This window comes from Ochotona princeps, chromosome 5, assembly GCF_030435755.1.
Source record: "Ochotona princeps isolate mOchPri1 chromosome 5, mOchPri1.hap1, whole genome shotgun sequence".
Lineage (NCBI taxonomy): Eukaryota > Metazoa > Chordata > Mammalia > Lagomorpha > Ochotonidae > Ochotona > Ochotona princeps.
The window spans coordinates 36,730,541-36,752,517 of record NC_080836.1 but is presented as its reverse complement, the minus strand read 5'-3'; the positions used below and the strand labels follow the sequence as shown (position 1 = coordinate 36,752,517).

Here is a 21,977-nt window from a genome sequence, read left to right as displayed (position 1 = left end):
GGGGAATGCTGACATACTGCAATACATTTTATTTTTCACTGACAAACATAATAGATTATTTAAAAAGAACTTTACACTTGTAAGAACTGAGAATTATGTATATGTTTTGCTATTTTAAAATAATGTTAGCAGAAGTACCTCATGATAGAGATAATGATACAGGACATATCACCCTATTAAAAATGTATTATAAAATATTTTAGTGACTATATTTCAATATAACTGCCTTTTTACATTGAATAATTAAAAACATTATTCTAGAGACGGAGGCTATAGATTTTCACAGATTTCCAAAGTAGCTGACGGCATTTAACGATTATGGATAAGTAAGCAGCTTAGTTAAAATACTCTTTCTATTTCTATCAGTACTAAGGATTCTGTTGGACTGAATTATTCCCTCCAAAAGGGTTTGAATTTCTACCCTCTTAGTAATACCCTTCATATTGAGCCTATATTGGCAATGTGCTAATTCAAAAGCAAAAAATACTATGCCTTTTTGTAGGGAATGGAGGAACATCACTATGTTGAAAATATTATGTTTTGTGATCTGTATGGATCTCTATAAGATGATTTCACCACAATACTGATTAGATGAATACGTATGACAAATTAATTAGCTATGCTATGCACTAATAGGTTTATAGCATGTACTAAACAGCTCAAAAAGTGAAGACAGGAAGCTAAGATCAGAATTCCCTAATTAGTGGCTAAATTCTAAAGAACTTTTATTTATTATTGGGTAAGAATATACAGATATGTCATACAGTTCTTCTAAAATACAATAAAACCCCAATTTCAGAATTTGTTATCAGAGTTTTAAAACAGATTTTTAGCTTGCTTACTTGCTTAGGAATCATTTGCTTAAGAAATGGACAATGGTTTTATAAGTATATTGAAGCAAAACAATATCAATTCAAGCTTTCGTAAGAACTCTTTTTAATATGTAGATGCTTCCTAATCAGGCACAGGAAAAGCAATATAATTAACCTGACAGCAGCTTTTCCCCATTTCCCAAACACTGAAACTATTTCCTAATGGTAAAAGATAAACAGCTGGAAAAATGATATGATGCTTATAACTCAAAAAAGAAAAATGAGACATTAAAAAAAGCAGTCAAACTTTCACAATTGCTTAGAAGTCTTTAAACGCTTCAATTGGTTTCCAAAGATAAGTCTAAAAATTCCGTGAATAAAGTTCAACACTCTTAAACTCACCATGCTTGAAAATTAAAAAAAAAAAAAAAAGAAAAGAAAAAAAAAAACTACTGTTGAATAGAAAGAATTATTTTAGGCAATTTAATGTTCAGTTTCCACATTTTACCCTTCCAACATTCTCATGGAGATGTATTAAGAAATTCTCAAATTTAACTCTCTGAAATTCTTTCAATAATAACCTTGCCCTCTTGGATTTCACTTGTTCCTCTGACTCTTCATCTCCACAGACTGTTGTCTGTGTGATCCCTTATCTTAGCATATGGCTGTTTACCCTGTCTCAGGATAGGCGCATACCTGACTCTATCACATCCCCTCTAACAGAAATACTGCAATGTGATAAAGTGTTTGCAGATATCCAGTGGCACTGGGTAGCTGAATCCATTGAGAGGACTCAAGCAATCACTGAAGAGGCTGACACTGAATAATTTCACCGGACCACAAAGATAACAAATCTAAAATTCATAAATTGCAAACTCATTGTAATTAAATTATATCCATCTGAATTCAGAGGTCATTTTAAGCATCTGTTAAAAACTCTTGATGAAGCCATTTTAAAATTGTTTGCAGGAATTCAAAGTTACGTTTGATACTCAAATTAAAAAGAAAAAACTTGCTGAGCTTAGCATTTTGCATGTATATATTTCACTATTATATTGAGCACAGGTATTGTGTCATTTCACTAAATAAAACAAGTATAAGCATGGCAAGCTATGGCAAATAATTATAAATAAGAGATTCTATGCAGATTCATCACAATTTCCCAATTTAGTATCACTTGCAAAATGGATATCATCATTACTGACTCACAGCAAGCCAGAAATATAAAGTTCTCAAATGGGATCATCTCGAAGAAACCAATAACTCAAGCTTTGACGTTGAGAAACAGGCACTGCCTGTTCTTATTTCACTGGTGTCTGCCTTAATGAGACAGACAGAAACTTCTGTTTCAGAGTCAGGGACCTCAGAGTACCCAAAGCAGACACAGCACTCACTTTTTAACAAAGAATACTAGGATTTTTACAGTGTCCACTGCTTCTAATTTCTAGCACGGTATATGGACAAGTCAACAGATCTCTTGGCGTTTCATACTCCCCATGTTTAAAATACAAGGAAGGCCTGACTTGCCTATTCATGTGCTATTTCAATGGCCAATGGAGACACAATCCATGGAACCAGTTTGTAAGTTGGAAGCACACAAATTTATGCCACGGTTTTATGTTTTTGTGTAAAGCCACAGGAAAATTCTACATAAGGAATAGGTAGCAAGCAAGTGGAATGAAGTACAGGCAGCCCTCCCACACTATCTTGTGAATAAATGTTTTATTATTTCACAAGCATAATTTAAGAATTAAACACTTCTGTTTTGAAAAGTTTATGTAGATGACATTCTGAGATTTATAAGCAATTTTCCAGTCTCAAGCATATTTAACACTTCTTTTCTTAGCCCGTAGAATGAAAATGATGGAGTAATAAAGAGTGATGCTTTCCAAAGGGCAGGTGAACATGGCAGAAGATAGCTTGATTCAAGGTCTCTCAAGGTACACTTTCTCAAGAGTTGACTGTTGAGTTAAGGGAATCAGCAAGGTAAACCATTTTTGTGATGTAATCTCTGCAGCAGAAACTAAGAGACAGACTGGAAAAAGTCAATAGGAATAAGTCTACAAAGCAATGTACATGATCAAGAAGTCTTGAAAATACACCTCACAAACCAAACATACAAATGCATGCCATGGTACAGAGCATAATGACTGATGGGTATAAGCCCAGAACTAAGCTGCACCAGGTAGTGTTCACAAATGAAACCTTTAAACAGTTGAAAATGGCAAGAAAAGTGAAGATAAATGATCCAGAGTATGAGAAAGAAAACAGAGCAGTTGAGAAGATATATGTGAAAAAGATATTTATAATAGCTCAGCTCACAGAAAAAGCATTTCTTATGCTATCCATTTCCTTAGTTGTAAAGTAAGTCTAATGCCATTCAATTAGAAGCACAATTTGAAGGTGGGGAGTAGCACTAATGGTTTTAGGTTTATAAGCACATAACATAATGAACGGCACCCAGTTACAGCTCAATTCATGAGAGCGAAAAAGGATTCCCACCCTAGTTTTAACAGTTTGTAATTTCTTCAAAAGAAGTTGCTATGTTACAGCAATTTCAATTTTGCTCTGATATTTCACAAAACACACTGTAGTAATGCTCAACACTGGGTTTTTTTCCGATTTTTACTTTTTCCTATTCTGCTGCAGGCTAAACTCTCCTGCTGGATATAAAGAGGATAAAAGTGCTAACTTTTCCCAGTACAGATTTACAACTAATATGCCAGTATCTCTCTGAAAATCTATAAACTCCCATATTTAGTTATAAAATCGAAGATAAACTTTTCTGCCTGTCACACCACTATTGTAGTATGAAAAGATATAATCATTCATTGATTAACAAAGCTATTAAAATATTTATTGGTTCCACACTCTCCAGAATAAACTATTCAAAGAAACTGGGATGCAGCAGTAAATAAAACATGACAAATCATTTTCATTTTTTCCATGAACTTATATATACTGCTTGGAAAAGCAATGCAAAAAATAAATAAGGAAACAATGCACTGTGGGTGGACTTCAGCAGTGTAAAGAAGAAAAATACAGCAGAGAACAGATGCAGAAAGGATCATGTCATAATTTCAGGACATGGTGAGGAAAGACTATGGTGAAGAGATAACATTTGCCTACAAAACTTGCAGTTAAGGGTGAAAAGAGTATGAATATTCCGAGAGTGAACATCCTTGGCATAGATAACAGAAGGTATAAAAGCCCAAATATGAAAGTGATCCTAGAGGTTTTGTTATTTTGTTTTTAATTTTAAGATTTAATTAATTTTATTTCACAGGCAGATAAACGGAGAGAAGCAGATGCAGAAAGGTCTTCCATCCCCTAGTTTACTCCCCAAGTGGCTGCAACAGCCAGTGCTAAGCCAATTTGAAGCCAAGAGCCAGCAATTTTTTCGAGGTCTCCCACAGGGGTGCAGGGCCCTAAAGCTTTGAGCTATCTTTTACTGTTCGCCCAGGCCACAACCAGGGAACTAGACAGGAAGTGGAGCAGCTGGAACACAAACCAGCACCCAGAAGGCCTTTCAAGTGTGCAAGACGAGGATTTAGCCACTAAAATATCACACTGAACCCCATGATCCCAGTGTTTTACAGTATTCTGTGCCAGAAACAAAGCAAAATAAGCACAAATCACCTTATTATTAATGAGGATTATAGATTTAATAGGATCATTCATTGCAAATTTGTTAGTGATGGAACAGATCCAGAAAAATAAGAATAAAAAGGAAAACCCCAACAAAGTGACAAGTTCTGAGATTATCGAAATAATCCATTTGAAAAATATCAGTAACTTGTATTAAAATGATTCAGTGTATTACACAACTTAATCTTCAGAATTAGCTACTGAGTCAGATGCTGGCTATATTCTAAACAAGGAGAGGAGGCCTGAGATTTGTCCTAAAATGATCAACTTCCTAAAATGATTAACTTCATGAATTAGAGATTATCTTAGGTATCTGGTATTAAGTTTACAACATGATATATTTCATCTGAATATTAGACATCAGAGTGAAAACAGCAATAATCCTTTTAATGTTTAGTCCTGGACACCATAAGAGAAATCTGTGCTGGAGATAGAAATAATTTTGAAAATTGAGGAACTTCATGAAATTACCAAGCATATGAATACCAAATGAAAATGGATCAGCTCCAAGGTCTTAACACTTGCAACAGACCTACTTTGCAAGAGTTGGGGTGAAAAGAGAATGCAAGTAACAAAGGGAAAGAAGTGCTAGAGAAGAAATAATTTGGACAATTTGGTGATTGTATTTCGTTTTGCTTTGTTTTATTTAATTCTTATTTCTCATGATGCAGTTCTACAGGCTCAGCATTTCCTGTTCCACCACCCCCATTCCACCTACCCTTACTTTTTCCCCCTACATTATTACAGGGGTGTAATTCTTCAAAAACATTCACCAAACTATCATTCTGCCGTGTAAGTTTATCATAACATTGGTACATAGGAACAATACGGTATAGACAATGGCAGAAAATCTAGCATCCTCTTGTCAAGATATATTTAGCAGTTTCACCAGGAATACAGTGAGTTTAAAAACAGATGGAAAATATTTTCTAAAAAAAAAGAGATCTTTTTTAGAACCCATCTCTCTGTGTCTAATTATACTGATACCTCAACAAATAAGTGGACTGAGAATAAAACTACAAACACATCAACACAGGGATGATTTTGCTCATATTATAGGGTAGAAGTTACCTTAAGAGTATTTAAAATAAAATAAGAAGTCTCTGAGCATAGCCTATTGTTTCAGAAGTTTTGAACATTAAAAGATAAAGTCTTAGGACCCTGCCCTCAAGTAGGATGCCCGGAAGAAGCTCCTGGCTCCTGGCTTAAGATCGGACTGACTCCATCTGTTGAAGCCACTTGGGAAGTAAACAAACAGATGGAGGATTTTTCTGTCTCTCCTTCCCTCTGTAAATCTGCCTTTCCAATACCAACAAATAAATCTTACAAAAGGATTAGAGAAATACATATAATGCAAACACAAAAAAAATGTCAGGATTGCCTATACACATATCAAATTAAACAGACATTGAGTAAATAATTATAAAAACAGAAAAACTAGGAGATTATTATTGAAAACAGCATCAATGCAGCAAAGAAAAAATAACAATCACAAATGTATACACACCAATGAAAGAGTGTAAGACTGTGAAAAGCAAATTTCAATAGACCTAAATGGAGAGAGACTCCAAAACAATGGTGGCTAACTTTCACATCTTACCATCAACAATCGACAAATCACCCAGACAGAAAATCAGCAAAAATATAGTACAGCTTAACTGTATCAGACAGCAAATATAGCTAACATACATATAGGAACAATTAACAAAACAGCCATAATATATACATCCTTTTCATTAACACATGTAACTTTTTCTGATAGAAAATATTATAATCCAAAAGTCACAATTCAGGAAATTACACAAATGTCATACCATATATATTTTCAGGCTGCAAAAAAATATAGAAATCAAAAGGAAAAGAAAAAGAATAGAGAATGTATTAATACGTGGAAATTGAACAACAGTCTCCTGAATGTCCAGTGGATTACACAGAAAATTTAAAAGACAAATTTTAAAGAGTTGAAACAAATGTAAACCCAACACATTAAAACCTATGGAACATAGCAAAAGAAATACTTAGAAGATTACAATAGATAGATTTCAAATAAACATTCAAGATGCATGTCAAGGACTTACAAAAAAAGAACAAATCAAACTCCAAATTATGGAAGGAACAAAGATAAGAAAATCACTAAAAATACCTTAAATTTAATCCAAAATATAATATAAAAGAGCACTAAAACAAACAGCTGATTTTTAAAAAAATCAGTAAATATGAAAGAAATAATAACAAAGAAAAAGAGAACAAAAACCTTGGTTTAATAAAAAGTTGAAAAATTGAACATTGCTACCAGTACCACAGAATTAAAAAGAATCATAACAAAATACTAACAACAAATTTATGCAAACATAAATTGAAAAACCTCAAAGAAATAGATAATTTCCTAAATACATAGAACTTATCAAGATCAAATAAGAATACATATAAAATTTAAAAAGTCCCATAACAAAAAACAATAGTGAAAGAATAATTAAATGTCTCCCATTGAAAAGAAGTATAGGATCTTGTATCTTTAAATCTGAATGCCATAATACACACACATACACACACACATACACACAAAGTGGGACAAATTCCAATATTACCAAAATTATCCCACAAATTGGAAAGTATGAGATAACGGAAAAGTCTTTCAATGGGATCAAGTGTAACATTAAATTCAACAAAGATACCCCAAAATAGAAAATTACAGAGCAAAATTAAGATCTAAAAATTCCAAACAAATGAGTACGTAATGAAATCTAACACCACATTAGAAAAATTCTTTATTTCAATCAAGTTTGATTAATTAATGGCATGCAAAAGTGGGTCAACATTTGAAAATCAATGCATATTATAAATCAAATCAGTTGAATGCCTAATTAAAGGCATATGGTCATCTCATAGAATTTTTTCTGCATCTCAATATATGCAGAAAAAACACTGATAAGATTCTAATTCCATTTGTAACAAAATGCTCAACAAATTAGGTATAAAAGGAGTATAAATCAAAATCATAATGACTATATGTAAAAAACAAACAGCCAATGTCATACTAAATGGAGAAGAGCTGAAAGCATTTCACTTCATCTGAAACAAGACAAGATGCCCCCTTTACCATTGGTATTCAATGTAGTATTTGAAGGATCAGCAAGAGCAATTAACATTGACAAATAAATAAATGCCAAAATAATTCAAAACCAATAGATCAAAATATCCATATTTGTAAAACAGAACCTTACTGCACGTCAGCCTAATATACTAAATTGACTGCTAAGAGAAATCACATTCACAATTGCTTCAAAGATTCAAATATTAACAAATAAATTAAAACAAGTATATATACAAAGGAAATAACAGGACACAGATGAAATTATCAAAGACAAAGATATTCTTTCCTCATGGATGGAAAGAATAAGTATTATTAAAACTTCTACATAATCTTTTAAAAATACATATTTTACCCAATTCCTATCAAAATCCCATAAGATTTTCAATACAGAATTAGAAAAAAACGTACATTTCTAAATTTCATATGAAATTCCAAAAATACAGGCTAGTCAAAGTAATTATAGACATAAACAAATTAACAAACAAATAAATATATAAATATTAATCTGGTGTATCAAAATACCTGACATAAAAGCAAACCACAAAGTTCCAGCAACTGAAACACAATGACACTAGCAGAAAAACTAACACACGGATCAAAGGGACATAACAGAAAGCCAAGAAACTTTTTATATATATATATACATACACAGACATACACAGACATTCAATTTTTTGTTAGAAGTGCCCAGACCATACACTGGAATGATACGCTTCATTGAATGATGCTGGAAAAACTAAATGTATTCCTGTATAGAATAATTAGAATTTTACCTCTCTCCTTACATGAAAATCAACCCAAGGTACTTTAAGTTAATTATCTGACAAAGGATTAATATCCAGAATAATATATCAAGATCTCAAAAACCTAGCATATCACAAAGCCACCATTAAGTTGAGAAATCGGCAAACTGATCTATATATCCAGTTCACAAATGGTCAACTGGCCAATAAATATATGGAAAAAAATACTTGGAGCCATCCCCTTGGTGTAGCATGCCAATTTTCTGCCTATGGCAGCAGCATACTCTATGGATGCTGATTCGTGTCTTGGATGATCCACCATTCAGCTCCCTGCTAATAGCCTGGGAAACCAGTAGAGCATGACCCATAGTCTTGTGCCCCTTCATCCACATCAGAGATTAGGAAGAAGGATTTGGTTTCTGCCTTCAAACCTGCCCAGCTTCTGCTGAGATCATTGGGGTATATGGAGGAGGGGAAGAGGAGCTAATGGAACATCCCCGTCTTCTCCTCCCCTCCTCTGCAACTCTTTTAAGTAAAATAAATCTTTTTTTTAAATTGCTCAATCTCACTAGCCATGAGCAAAATACACATCCAAATTGGTCTTTAACAAAAAGTAGAGTAAATTTAGACAACATTGTGGAAAAACAAGGAGTATTTGTATGACTTCTGAGAATGCAAATTAGTATAGCCATTGTGCATAAACATTACAGAGGTTTCTTTAAAACCTAGAAATAATTTCAAATACAATACATTTGCTACTAGACCTGTAACTAAAGCAAATGAAATCGTTTTAACAAAGAAATGCCTGCTACCATATGTTTCAATGGTGTTCACAATAGGCAATGATTATGACAATACATCTTCATCAGATGAATGGATAAACAAAATGTGTTGTGGATACACACAAAGGAATGATATTTAGCCATGAAAACAAAAAATTCCTCTCGTTTGTAGCAAAATAAATGGAATGCAGGTGCTTGTATTAACAGAAATGAGACACAAATGACAAAAAATTCCACTTATGAGGGAGTTAAACGTGTAAAAAATATCAGTATATAAACAGAACGGGAATTAATAAAGATTAGAAAGAACAGAAAGAATAGACAACCTACAGAAAATGTTGGGAGGTGGTTGTTGCTTACGACTTATGAAAAAATACATTAATATAATTGTTGATACGATTTGCAATTAGGTATTGTGACGGGTTCACATTCTTTTTTTCATTATCACTTTGGCTGTCCATTTTGATTCAATATAAGTTTAGATTTTTTAAATATTGGAAATAATCTCATTGATATATTGATAGATGTGATCTATAGATTATTTTAGTTATTTTGGTCATTTGTCTGATATTATTTCTCCCAATCTGTGAGCAATGGATATCTTTATTGTTTGTGTGTGTCCTTGATAATTTCTTCCATCCATGCTTTATAAATTTTTCTGTAGAGATCTTTACTGTGTGGTTAAGTACATTCCAAAATCTTGGATTTTTTTTTTATGACAACTGAGAGGGGGATTTCTTTCTTACTTTTGAACATGGAGCTCATCATCAGTATATAAAAGCTGTATTATTTATATTGATTTTGTGATATACAACTTTATTTAACTGGTTTATCAGTTTTTACAGTTTTTTGGTGTATTGTTTGTTTTTCATATAGAACCATAATGCCACCTATACACATGGATTGTAAATTAGAAATAGAAACATTTAATCTTTAAAACATTATGTTCATAACGAAAAAAATCTTTCGTGGCCAAAAACATTGAACTATTTTTATCCAAACCAAATATTCCTTTCAGAGAGGATTATTCTAACAATATTGCTATTATCTCCTAAATTGAATCAAGCTAAAACTGTTTATTAACAAATCTTTACCTATAAAATTGAATTTCTTAATTGTGGTAAGTAAAGGAAAAAACATGCATTAAACAAATGTCTAAATCTCAAAGGGCTAACCTCTGTATTATATTCTGAACATTGTTTAAAAGAATTTTTCACAATTCTACCAGTATACAGAAAAATGAACCACTAATTTTATAAAAGACAAATATAAAATGAGAATATTGACTGCATTTCTGAGCTCTGCTAGATTTCTTTTTAATTTGATAATTGCTATATTCTTTAAATGCTTTCAAAACTTTATTAAGATAACTTTTTAAAAATACTTTGATTAATCTAATGCAGTCATGTGTGGAATTAATTTCCCTATGCATATTAAGAGTAGTACTCAGCACTTTTGTGTTTGTGTTACAATTTTCCATACACACATACACAATCAATCAGGAAGCAGAACTACAAATTTCACATTCATAGCAATCAGAAAACAGACATGTCATTACACCTTATTTTCTCTTCACTTGCATCCAGTCGGCCACAATTCACGACTATCGTTTCAAAAAATGCATAACATACCTTCACTTACACCTTCCTTCCTTTTTGTAAATCAAATTCAGATTTTTCTCTTTCTATCTTTCATCACAGTTCTCAAAAAAATAATGGCCATGAAACACGAAAAATCATAGATAGATACAAATCAAAATGACAATGAGATAGCACATCACTCCTTTTAACATGAAGATCATCAGACAGTAACAAAAGCTGGCAAGGACACAATGAAGAGCAAAGTCTGATACCCATGCTAGTAATACAAATTAGTAATAAGTATTAGGGAAAACAGCATGGAGATTCACTTTTAAAAAAATGGAAGTGGAAAGGCCATATTACCAAGCAATCCAACAGTGTTACACACATAAAATCATTGTATCACATACCCATGGTACTTGCTGCAACACTGATAATAGCAGAAAACTTATTATGTAGAGTACATCAAAAAATGAAAAAGAAAATGTCATGCACACATGTTCTTATTTGCTAAAATATCATTTTTCTACAATAAAAGGAATTGATGAAATTGATTCAGCTTACTAAGTGAAATAAGAAACAGAATAAAACAAACATAATAAGTTCTTTTTAAAAAATAAAATGAATGCTGTGTGTTATTTCTAGGTAAAAGTAACTTCATAGCATATATGAGATCTCCTGTTGGGAAGAAGCCCCAACACTATTCCTATAGTGTGATTACTATATGTCACAATCACACAGAATATATTACATTTTATTTTATGCTACAATATCACAATCACAAAATGACAACTATTTTAAGATTCCAGGTATAGGGAGTGTATGTAGAGGTCAAATTCAAATTCAAAGTCAAACAAATGGAAATGGCAAGGTCTAATTACCAAACATTCCAACTACAGAGTTTATACACAAAACAGATGAAATCATTGTAGCACATATCCACCATGCTATTGCAACACTTATGATACAAACTAGAGCACATCTAAAGATGAGAAAGAAACTGTGATGCACACACATATTCTCTGATACAATAATGTCCAGCTTCTATAAAAAGGAAGGAATCCAGACATTTATATTAAATTGATGGAATCAGTTCAGCTTTCAAAGGAAACTAAGACTCATGGAATAAAATAAACATAGTAAGTTCTTTGTGTCAACACTAGCTTTCCACAAAATAAATTAAGCTTTTATTTTTAACTAATTATTTCAGAGTTATATCTTTCGAGTTTCCATATAGTTACTATTAGTCATCACTGTGACTACTGAATGTGTACATTTTTGGGGGGAAAAAAACATTACAATGAAACTACATGAACATTAACATATTTGCAATAAAATCATTATCAACATATTGCTACATCTCTTGAATATTATTTTGGATTGTGACTCATGTTGTGTTTTGCAACATTGGTTGTTCCCAAGCAGTCACAAAACTGAGTCATTCAGGATGACTGGCAAACACACACTGATTTCTCTAGGAATTCTGGATGATATTTCTGTTTTCCTTAATAATATACAGTGCAATTTCATACAATAATAGGATTAAAATTACTTCAATAATATTTCAGTGACTATTTATAAATTATCTGCATTCAAACAAAACAAGTACCTTAAATATGTTAAGCAACAATCTTATAATAAGTAATTTGAATAGCACATGTTTGATTTGTCTACAATTCATGGTTTAAACATTAAAGTACTTAATGTGTTGCAAGACTCTTAAGAAATAATATTAGCTACAACAATATACTTACTCAAGACTTTTTATAGTTCATAATTCTTCTCTAAATTAATAATTACACTGAAAATACCAGAATTAATACTTAAAGCAAATAAATCCTTTTAGCTGAAAGTCAATAAGCTATAAAAATTAGGAAAAATCTTCACATCATGTTCTTGAACATTTATCACATTTAGTGATTCTGTAATCTCATGCAATAAAAACAACTAATTGCAACATAGTTAGCATACAAAAATGCTCAAAATATTTTGAATATTCTTATTATAAATCTTTAAAATCATAAATGTGTCTACATCCACTCAAACATAGGAAATAGGAAACACAGTACATAGGAAACCACTAAAGTCTTATTTAATATTCAATGTCTACTCATTTTCTGGGAATCAAAAACGTTCATAGAATGTAGTTAGACATGGTCTTGTTGAAAGAGACATTGCAAAAACCTAAAGTGGTGTGAAGAATCATTTACTTAGCTAACAATTTTTTAACAGTTACCAATCACAGGATCTCTATATACCTTTAGTTTCATTTGAAATAATGCAGTAATACAAGAAAATCTGAATAGGTATAGTGATAAAATAAGCCATTAGAGGCAGAAAACCTTATTTGTTAATCATTATCTTACTATAAGGGTAGAAAATCATGATGTTTTAAGATAACAACTTCTGTTCATATGGGAGATAACGTGCATTTTATTGGTAAACAGGGGATTTCTAAAATCTCCCTTCATACCTTCAGAGAATAAGAGTTTGCTTTTAAGAACCAGTACAGTGCTTGGCTGACTATATTGCTACTAGACATTCAGACTACCATTGAACCCATTCAAAGAAAAATAAACATATTCTCTATAGCTTAATCACATAAAAGCTGAATTGTCTAATATAATTTTTCATGTAGTATCATATATAAGTGAATTTTTTCTATCGCTGATATCTAACCATTCTAATTACAAACTGCAGCAAAATTTCAGGAGCTCACAATGAAGAATTTTTAGAGTCAAAGAACTACACAGGCAATTGGCGAATGTCATGCTAGATTAGTAAGGCATAAACTTTTCCCAGACAAACCATATGGAGGGTTCTCTTCATACAACCAAATCATTTATTAAAGCATGGTTGCTCTAACATTGGCAAGATAATGCAAAACAAAGCAAAAATGGCCCATGAATAAATGCATACTAAATACTCGTATTTCTCTATGTCTTTGTGCAAGAGTTCTTCCAAAGAAAAGAGTTGGTGTTTCTCAGCACCAATGTGCACAACAAAATCCTGTAATGCCATAGGTCCTCAGAATCTTGTAATTCTAGAATTAAGGTGATCTGATTTAGCAGAAGTTCTCAGATTTTAAAACACAGGAAGTAAAATATAGTATATAACACAAGTAAACTCACCCTTCTAGTCTTACATCTGGCAGACTTCTGTTAAGAGCAATCAAATCACTGGCCATTAGGTTAAACTGATTGATTTTAAACAGCTCTTTCATTTTCTCCTGGTCATCTTTAGGAATCAGTACAGCCTTTCCCATTTCTCCTGGCCCTTCTTGGTTTCTTGAAATAACAGCTGTAAAACATACACAAGTACACAGAAACACACAAACAGATAATAATAAACTGAATAAAATAAATTTACGAATTATATTAGACTGTGCAGTGTGTTATTTAGATGCTGCCTTAATAATGTAATCAGTGAGATTTACTGTTCACAAGCCTTGTACCATAACAAAGCATAATTGTTAGCTCTAAATTTTACACTGTCTTTCAAACATAAGAATAATGTATTTTCTGATAACCAGTATTTAAAAACTGAACAAGCAAAGACACTGAATCTTAATAAGCTGAATATTGGAAACACGTAAATACATTTTGAAAATATACAAAAATAGCTTCTTTTTACATTTCATCAAATGTTTTGAAATTTCAAGTGTCTACTGGCATTACATCTTTATAACAGCAAAGTGGGTTGATGAATCTTCCTCCTTTTAGCAATTTTATTGTTTGTCAAATCATTTTGAAATATGTAAGAAAAAGTTACTCAGCTGTGATGCGTAGTTTAAAATGCCAAGTTGGAATGGTGCTGTAAACTAGAACTTGACAACAACATTATGGGTTTGTCGGATCAGTAAGAGAACTCAGAATCTGCATACAGGCTAATGTTCTCATCCTCTCTTGCAACTTATCACCATGCTGAAGTTCCTGGTAGCTCTAAAACCCATGTTTTCATATATTTTTCTAATGTTTGGGTCTATTTCTTGTATCTTCTTATAAGCTTCACTCATCACCTACAATATTTATTTACAACTATTTTGGGGTAGCTGTTGAAAAATGAATTGCTTTCTCAATTTATTCTTCAGATAATTAATTATATATGCATCACTGATTATTGCTGAAATATAACATGTGACTTTATATCCTAAAACTGTACTGATATTATTTATTAGTTCTCATATCTTTGGTTTTTCTATATATAAGATCAAGTCATTTGCAAACACTCACAATGTGATTTCCTCTTTTGTAATCTGGATGCTATGTGTTTCCTTCTCTTTTCTAATTGTTCTATCAGGACCTCCAATATTACTATGAATAAAACCAGAAAAACCTGCACATTCCTGTCTTTTGCAGATCTGAGAAACACTTCAGCTTTTCCTTTATCAATATGTAGCACCTACGTATTGAGTCACTATATAGCAAGTATTAATAATAAATGTTACAAACTCTAAAATAGATTTTAACAATTTCTAAAGAATATCATTATCTGCTGTTATATTACACATTAGGTTTATTAACTGAGGGATGTTTATTCAAAACCTAATTTGTGCAGAACTTTTATTATTAAAGTGCATAAAAATTTGTCAAATGTAATTTATTCATCTATTTTGAGATAAACAATTTCTGTCTTTCACTTTGTTTCTGAGGTACATAGCACTCATTAATTTGTATATGTTATACCATTCTTGCAGGTGTGCGAAGATTCCTACTTGCTTGTGGTGAATAATTCCTACTAATTGTTGCAGCATGCAGTTGGCTAAAATTTTATTAAAATATGTTCATCATAATTCATGCACCCATTTTTTGCTTTTTGTTGTGTAATTTTATGTGTTTGATATTAAGCATCACAGAATGCATTTAAGAAATCCATCCTCTACTTTTTAAATATTTTAACAGGGATTGATACTAATTCTTCACTATGTGTTTAGTAGGATTCATGAATTAAGAAATCGGGTCCAAGGTTTTACTCCTTGGAAAAGATCCCAAAATGTGAGTCAGCTTAAGGGAAAATAAACAAATGGGATTTGATCTAGCAACAAAAGACATTATTAATAAAATGAAGAGACAGTCAGAAGATGGTAGAGCATATTTTTAAACTACTCAACAGTAGACTAATCTCTGGCATCACAAAGTACTCCAGAAACTCAACAACAGCAAAACAAAGAGCACAGTAAAAGGACAGAACAAGAATTTTTCAAAGGCTGACATTCTAACATACGACATAAAAATGAAAGACTTCACAAGTATGACAGTCATTAGGAAATGAAGATAAAACCACAATTAGCTTACATCACCCCTTAGTTAGAATGACTATCATACCAAAATCAGAAGGAGAAAAAAAGCTGGTGAAGATGTGGAAAAAATGGGAAACGGTAGCATAAACCATCCTTGGTGGGAATGTAACTAAGAAACGATTATGGTAGAGACTATAGAGATGCCTCAGATGCCTGAAAATAGATCTAGCTACTACACTCCTAAGAAATTATCTAAACAACAACAACAAAATCAGTATGGGAGAGTTTTCCGTACCGCCATGCTTATAGAGATCAAATCACAACAGCTAAACTAAGGAATCAACGGAGATGCCCATCAGTAGATGACTGGATAAAGAACACATAATAATTGTAACTGCAGCACACTAGTCAGCTCTAACAAGAACCACCACAACAAAAATCATGTCTTTTCTGAATAAACAGACCATTGTACTTACTGAAATGAACCAGTCCAAGAAAAGCAACTATTGTATGTTTCACCTGATCTGTGATAACTAATACAGAGTACAAATAAATGTAATGTATACACGTGAAATTGGCATCTTGGGATTTGATTATTGTTTACAGCCTTTATATATAATCCTGGTGATTTTCATAACAGACTACTGTGCTTCAGATCCATTCATCTGTTGTCCAAATCATTTCTTTTTCCTCCAAAAACACATACAGCTCTCAAGGCAGAACAAAGTATTTACGGATTATCACCACTTAGTTCTCTGGCCTTTCTTTGAGTTTCATTCTCTACGTACTGCCCATGCACTAGAACATTAGTAAACCTGAGTCTCAATATTCTTACACTCCTCAACTGTTGCTATTTTTTTTCTTAAACTATGTTTATCAACCTTTTAAAAGATACAATGAAAGTTCATTCTGTGCTAAAAAAATTAAACTACCAAATTTATTCGGCTAGTAGTGATTCATTTAAACATTAAGTGATCTATATACAAAATTCATAAATTTAACAAAACTGACAACAAGGTTTTTATGCATGCTTTTATGATAGCCATATGCTGCATTTTAATTTTTGCTTGTTATATTTCAGTAATTCTGTTTTTATGCAACATAATTGCAAATATCACGCCCTAACTGGACCAAGGCCAGCAGACATTACTATTTTCCACAAAGTTGTCACCAAACAGATCATCAGGAAGGCAGTCTTATCTACCAGTTAGCTAAAATCACACACAAAATGAAGAGAACACTGATCCACAACTATATCTTCCATTTCCTTTTAAATTTAAAACATTTTTAATGACAAATACAAATAATTCATGTTTATTTGAAAGAAAACAAAGAAGATATTTAGAAAGATCATATTAAAATCAATGAAACTGACTAAACGAGTCAACAATAATCTACACATAAACATATTTACATGTTTAAATGGAGTCACTAATACAGGTTAAATTCTATCATTTCATTTGTCAACACGGCATATTCTTGTTTAATAAATTTAAAAATACATTTGGAAACACTTGAGATATGTGAAATCTCAAATGCTCTGCAATTGCTGAATATGCCAATGTTGATTTATGCCATGATTTATTTAATAAGCCTTTTTCATTGGACACATGGTTTTCGATAATCTCTATTATCAATGAATATGTACTAACACTTTTCCATATGCATACATCATCTTTTCAAACGTGACTAAGAATGTGCTTTGAAAAAGTGGCTTAAATTTAATGGAACTGCAGAAAACCATGTTACATTATAATTATTTTTCTCTGATATCTTTGACTTTCAATATGGTATTTGTTTACAAGAAAGTTCCTTCTATAAATAATCACCAAAATAAAACATTGTTTACCACTAAGGACTTGAATTTAAGGCAATAATTCCCTTTCCCACCCTTTATGACAATATGGCTCCTTTACTTTATCTCAGTACACCTTTTATAACACTGTAATACAACCATATATTTATGTGTTATGACAGACAATAACTATTACACCAACCTGTTTTTGCCACCTCATGGACACCAAGCTATATAATATTTCCTAACCTTCTAAGTCATTAAGTATGGTCTGTGGATACAAATGATATGTGTCCATTGCAGGCTGGGCTGGTAAAAACATCCCAAGTGTAATTTCCCTGGCTGTATTAACTGTGGAAGCCACGAAGGCAGTACCCTAGGGGTTGGAATCCTCGTACAGGATAGCCACTTGCTTATGAGATGTTCTTTTTGAATAACTTGAATGAAACTATAAAACAAAAACAATCACTGTATTCTGCTTAAAAAGTGAAGATCTGTTATACTTGTCAGTGTCACTTTGTTTATTCTCCAGAGAGCCCATGAGCCTCACCAACACACTAAGTCTCAACGTGGACTCAGCCCAGGCCCAAGCACTATTCATTCAATCAGTGAATAATTAGTTTTAAAGTGGGAGGGAATAGGTAGACAATTGGGCTAAGGTTGCTTAACACGCTAATTGAAATAAACAGAGGTTCTTAAGGAGGTACTTACTTTAGAGCAGCAAGCTAAACTGCCACTCAGGAGACAGACATCTCATTTTGGAGTGTCTGATCCAATTACTGGCTACACTATGTTTCTGACCCAATTCCCTTCTAATGCAAGTGGGTAGGGAGCAGATGGTGGTGCAAATACTTGGGTTCATGCCATTCCCATGAGGTAACCAGATGGAGTTCTTGGTTGCTGGATTTCACATAGTCCAGGGGAAACTAATGTAGGACTTTAGAAAAAAAAAAACAATGGATGGGAACAACTATTTCTCCTTTTGTTTCCCCTAACTCTGCAATTTCTTCTTTAAAATAATTAAGTAAATATGTTTAAAGAAATAAAACAAAATACAGGTTCTCAAAAAGAGTTTCATCATCTAGGAGATACAGAGCAGTATCTGCTATTACTTTAGAAACAAAGATTTCAATTTGTTTTGAACATTTTGCTTTCACTATTATTTAATACTTGATTTGCAATTAACACATGTGGCTACATAATAAATGTAAATAAATTTATACGTGATAATAAAAAGCTCTCAAACTTTCACTCAACAGGAACAAACAATATCCACAGACTCTGGCCATAGTGGGATTTAATCAGAAAACAAAATATGGCAAAACATGTTTCCCATCATTGCATGTTCCCCACTAGTATAACTGTATCACAGTTGTTTTTACAAATATCACACACTTTGTGTAGCGTCCATTGAATATATATATATATATATATATATATATATATATATATATATACAGAAAGTTAAAGAAACCAACATTTAAATAAAGGACAGACACTATTAATTTATTTCAATTCTCCAATAGCAATATTTACTATAAAACCTTGCTTATGTAACTTTACAAATGAGTATCCATATACCTAAATATTGTCAGCCATTAGTAACACAATCATGAGCCACTCATTCTACCTTTTCTGTTCACAATTTCACCTTAAAGGACTTAAATAACTTCACAGTGTTCTTTAGATGGAATGTTACAGACAAAGGCCAACATGTACTACAATGGATGCCTGTATGCACTACAACAGATTACAACATGGCTTTTCCAGTGACAGATACAATGTAAAGCCAATAGGTTCTGGAGTATTAAAAAGAAAGGATCAGGTCTGGAGGAGTTTCTGAATAAACAAAAGCTTCTCAGTATACTTACAGGAAGGTGGAGAAGAGGACCCACAAGGAATTTAAGTTTGTGGTAGAAGGGGTTCCTCAAAGGAAATTCATTTCACTTTAAAGATAAGAAAAGCATTTAAAAGCTAAACAAGGATAAGTAGCAAGGCCATTGTGTCCTTTCCAGAAAAAAAGTACATTCTGATAATAGCATAAGTGCATTTTACCTTTTCTTTCATAAGCATCCTTCTAAAATGTTTCTTATATACCCATTAAGGCAGTACTGTGCTTATATAAAGAGGTTGTTTGGCACATACAACAGACACAAATGTTTCCTGGAATACAATTTGGTCACATTTAGAAGAACTCAATAATGCTGAAATATGACATTGTCTCCTTCTACATTAAGAATGTCTATTTTAAACTACTCTAGTGAGAGCTGTAGTTTCAGCTTTCTATAAGAAATATCCTTCGCACTTCAATCCATACTGCCAAGACAAAACAAAACAGATCACGCCTTAAAAGAAAAGCAACAATACTTTGAAAATAAAAACACTAATTTTAGCTGCAAGACACTTGGAAACCCTTTTGAAAAAGAGGATCTCAAGTGCAACAATGGACATTCTGAGCAAGCCATTTCTATAACACAACATTCACTATAAATTATTTCTAAGGAACATATGATATGCTGTCAGCATTCACTATAACATAGGATTAAGCAAGTTTGCAAAAATATATCCACTGAGAACCAAAAGAAAAAGAACAATTGGCTCTGTATTTTAAAAAGAATTTTACTTGTAGTTATAGCAAATGAAGGAATAGCAAATATATTATTACAAATTTGTTAGTATTGTCACACAAACAATGAGACAAATAGAAATATCCCTGTATATTAGGAATCTATGACAAATTAAAACAAAACTCATAACTATCAATAATTAAATGGAGTAAGTATGAACAAAGAGTGGATTGTAGCAATCATCAACTGAACTAATCCCTGAGCTAACAGGATCAATAGCCGGTAAAGGTCTTGGACAGACTAAGAGTGACGAAAGAGGAATGTAGGTTCTCTTGAACCAGATGCCTCAGAGGACTACCCATGCCTCACTGATGCTAACAAGGAGGGAAAGCACTGCAAGTGAGACTCTCAATAATCAGAGAGACAAAATGATACTTCCTGTAGCTTTTAATCTCTTGTTTTTCAGTTAACTCAGTTCTAGCACAGTGGGAGAGGAACTGGGAAGCCAAAACAACAGAGATAAAGGTGATTCATGGGACAGTCGAAACAAACTTTTCACCATGGATGTTACAGTTATGGCTAGACAACTTGCCAAAAATAGAAAGCAACACAAAGCAATTCATAGGAAAACATTCTTGACCATCTGGTGAGCTAATTCAATTGGACTCCTTGGATCTCAACAGGGAAAAATATCCTCTCACAGAGACATCTAGAGTCTGGAAAGTCATTCCTCTGGTTCTAATTGTCAGCAACATCATTTTTGGACTTAGAAAGTTCTCATTGATTCTCAGTAACAAAATAGTCCTGCCTCAATCCTGGGGAAATAACTTGGGGAGGTTATTTAAGTACTTGTGTAAGTACTTCGCCAAAACACTGACTAATCTCATCCTGCAACAACTAGAAGCTGACATGATAGATGGAAATAATCTGAAAATATTGTTGTGCCATAAGTGTTAAAACAAAACCACATGGATGGTGCCTCACAGGGTTTTATGTATCTTAAACTAATAACTGAGGGATGTTGCCATCTCTCGTAAACACAGAATGCATAGCTCCAGCAGTCAAATAAGGGAAAGTGTCTCATTTACCAAGTAACTCATTAAAGGACTATTTGCTTTCAGTCTCTATAATTCTTGCCTTTATGGTTAAAAGTACCCTTGTTTTAATGCTTCCACCAGATAATACAATCATGACTATTAAACTGGAAATGCAGTCTTCCCTCTGGCCATTATGAGATCCTCAAACTATCAAGGCAACTCACAAAACAAGGAACTTCAATATTGGTTGAGTTGACTGATGTTATTTTTCAGTGGGAAATTAGATTTGTGTCTTGCATGGGGGTAAACAGAACTACTTCTGAAACGCAGAGGTTTCTCTGGAGCAATTTGTTTCTCCATCCAGCTGAGTAATATAATAATGAAACGTAAAGGTATAGGCAGGGCCAATCAAAGGCTCATATCATGGGACCATACCATCAAGTAAAGCAGAAGAAACACACTTGCAGACCATTATGAGATAATCTGAATGAATGCAACAAAAGAATGTATAGTTGTCATCTAACACCCCTGTTTAGATTAAGTGGGAACTGGAGCAAATACATCCTATGTTAATTAACAATTTCCATTTCGCATGATCATTATAAGGGTCTCAAAACACTCTCACCTGTAGAAAATTACAACTATTAGGAAAACATTGTGCTGATTGCAGAAAAGGTAGC

At 32.6% G+C, this 21,977-nt stretch overlaps 1 protein-coding gene across 1 annotated transcript in view; it reads right to left on the bottom strand.

The window, feature by feature from the left end:
* GALNT13 (polypeptide N-acetylgalactosaminyltransferase 13) overlaps positions 1-21,977 on the bottom strand; it is a 427,420-nt gene that overhangs the window by 219,678 nt on the left and 185,765 nt on the right. Inside the window, exon 3 of the mRNA XM_004577161.4 lies at positions 13,791-13,959. Coding sequence (XP_004577218.1) covers positions 13,791-13,959 — 169 coding nt within the window. The remainder of the gene's footprint in view (positions 1-13,790; positions 13,960-21,977) is intronic.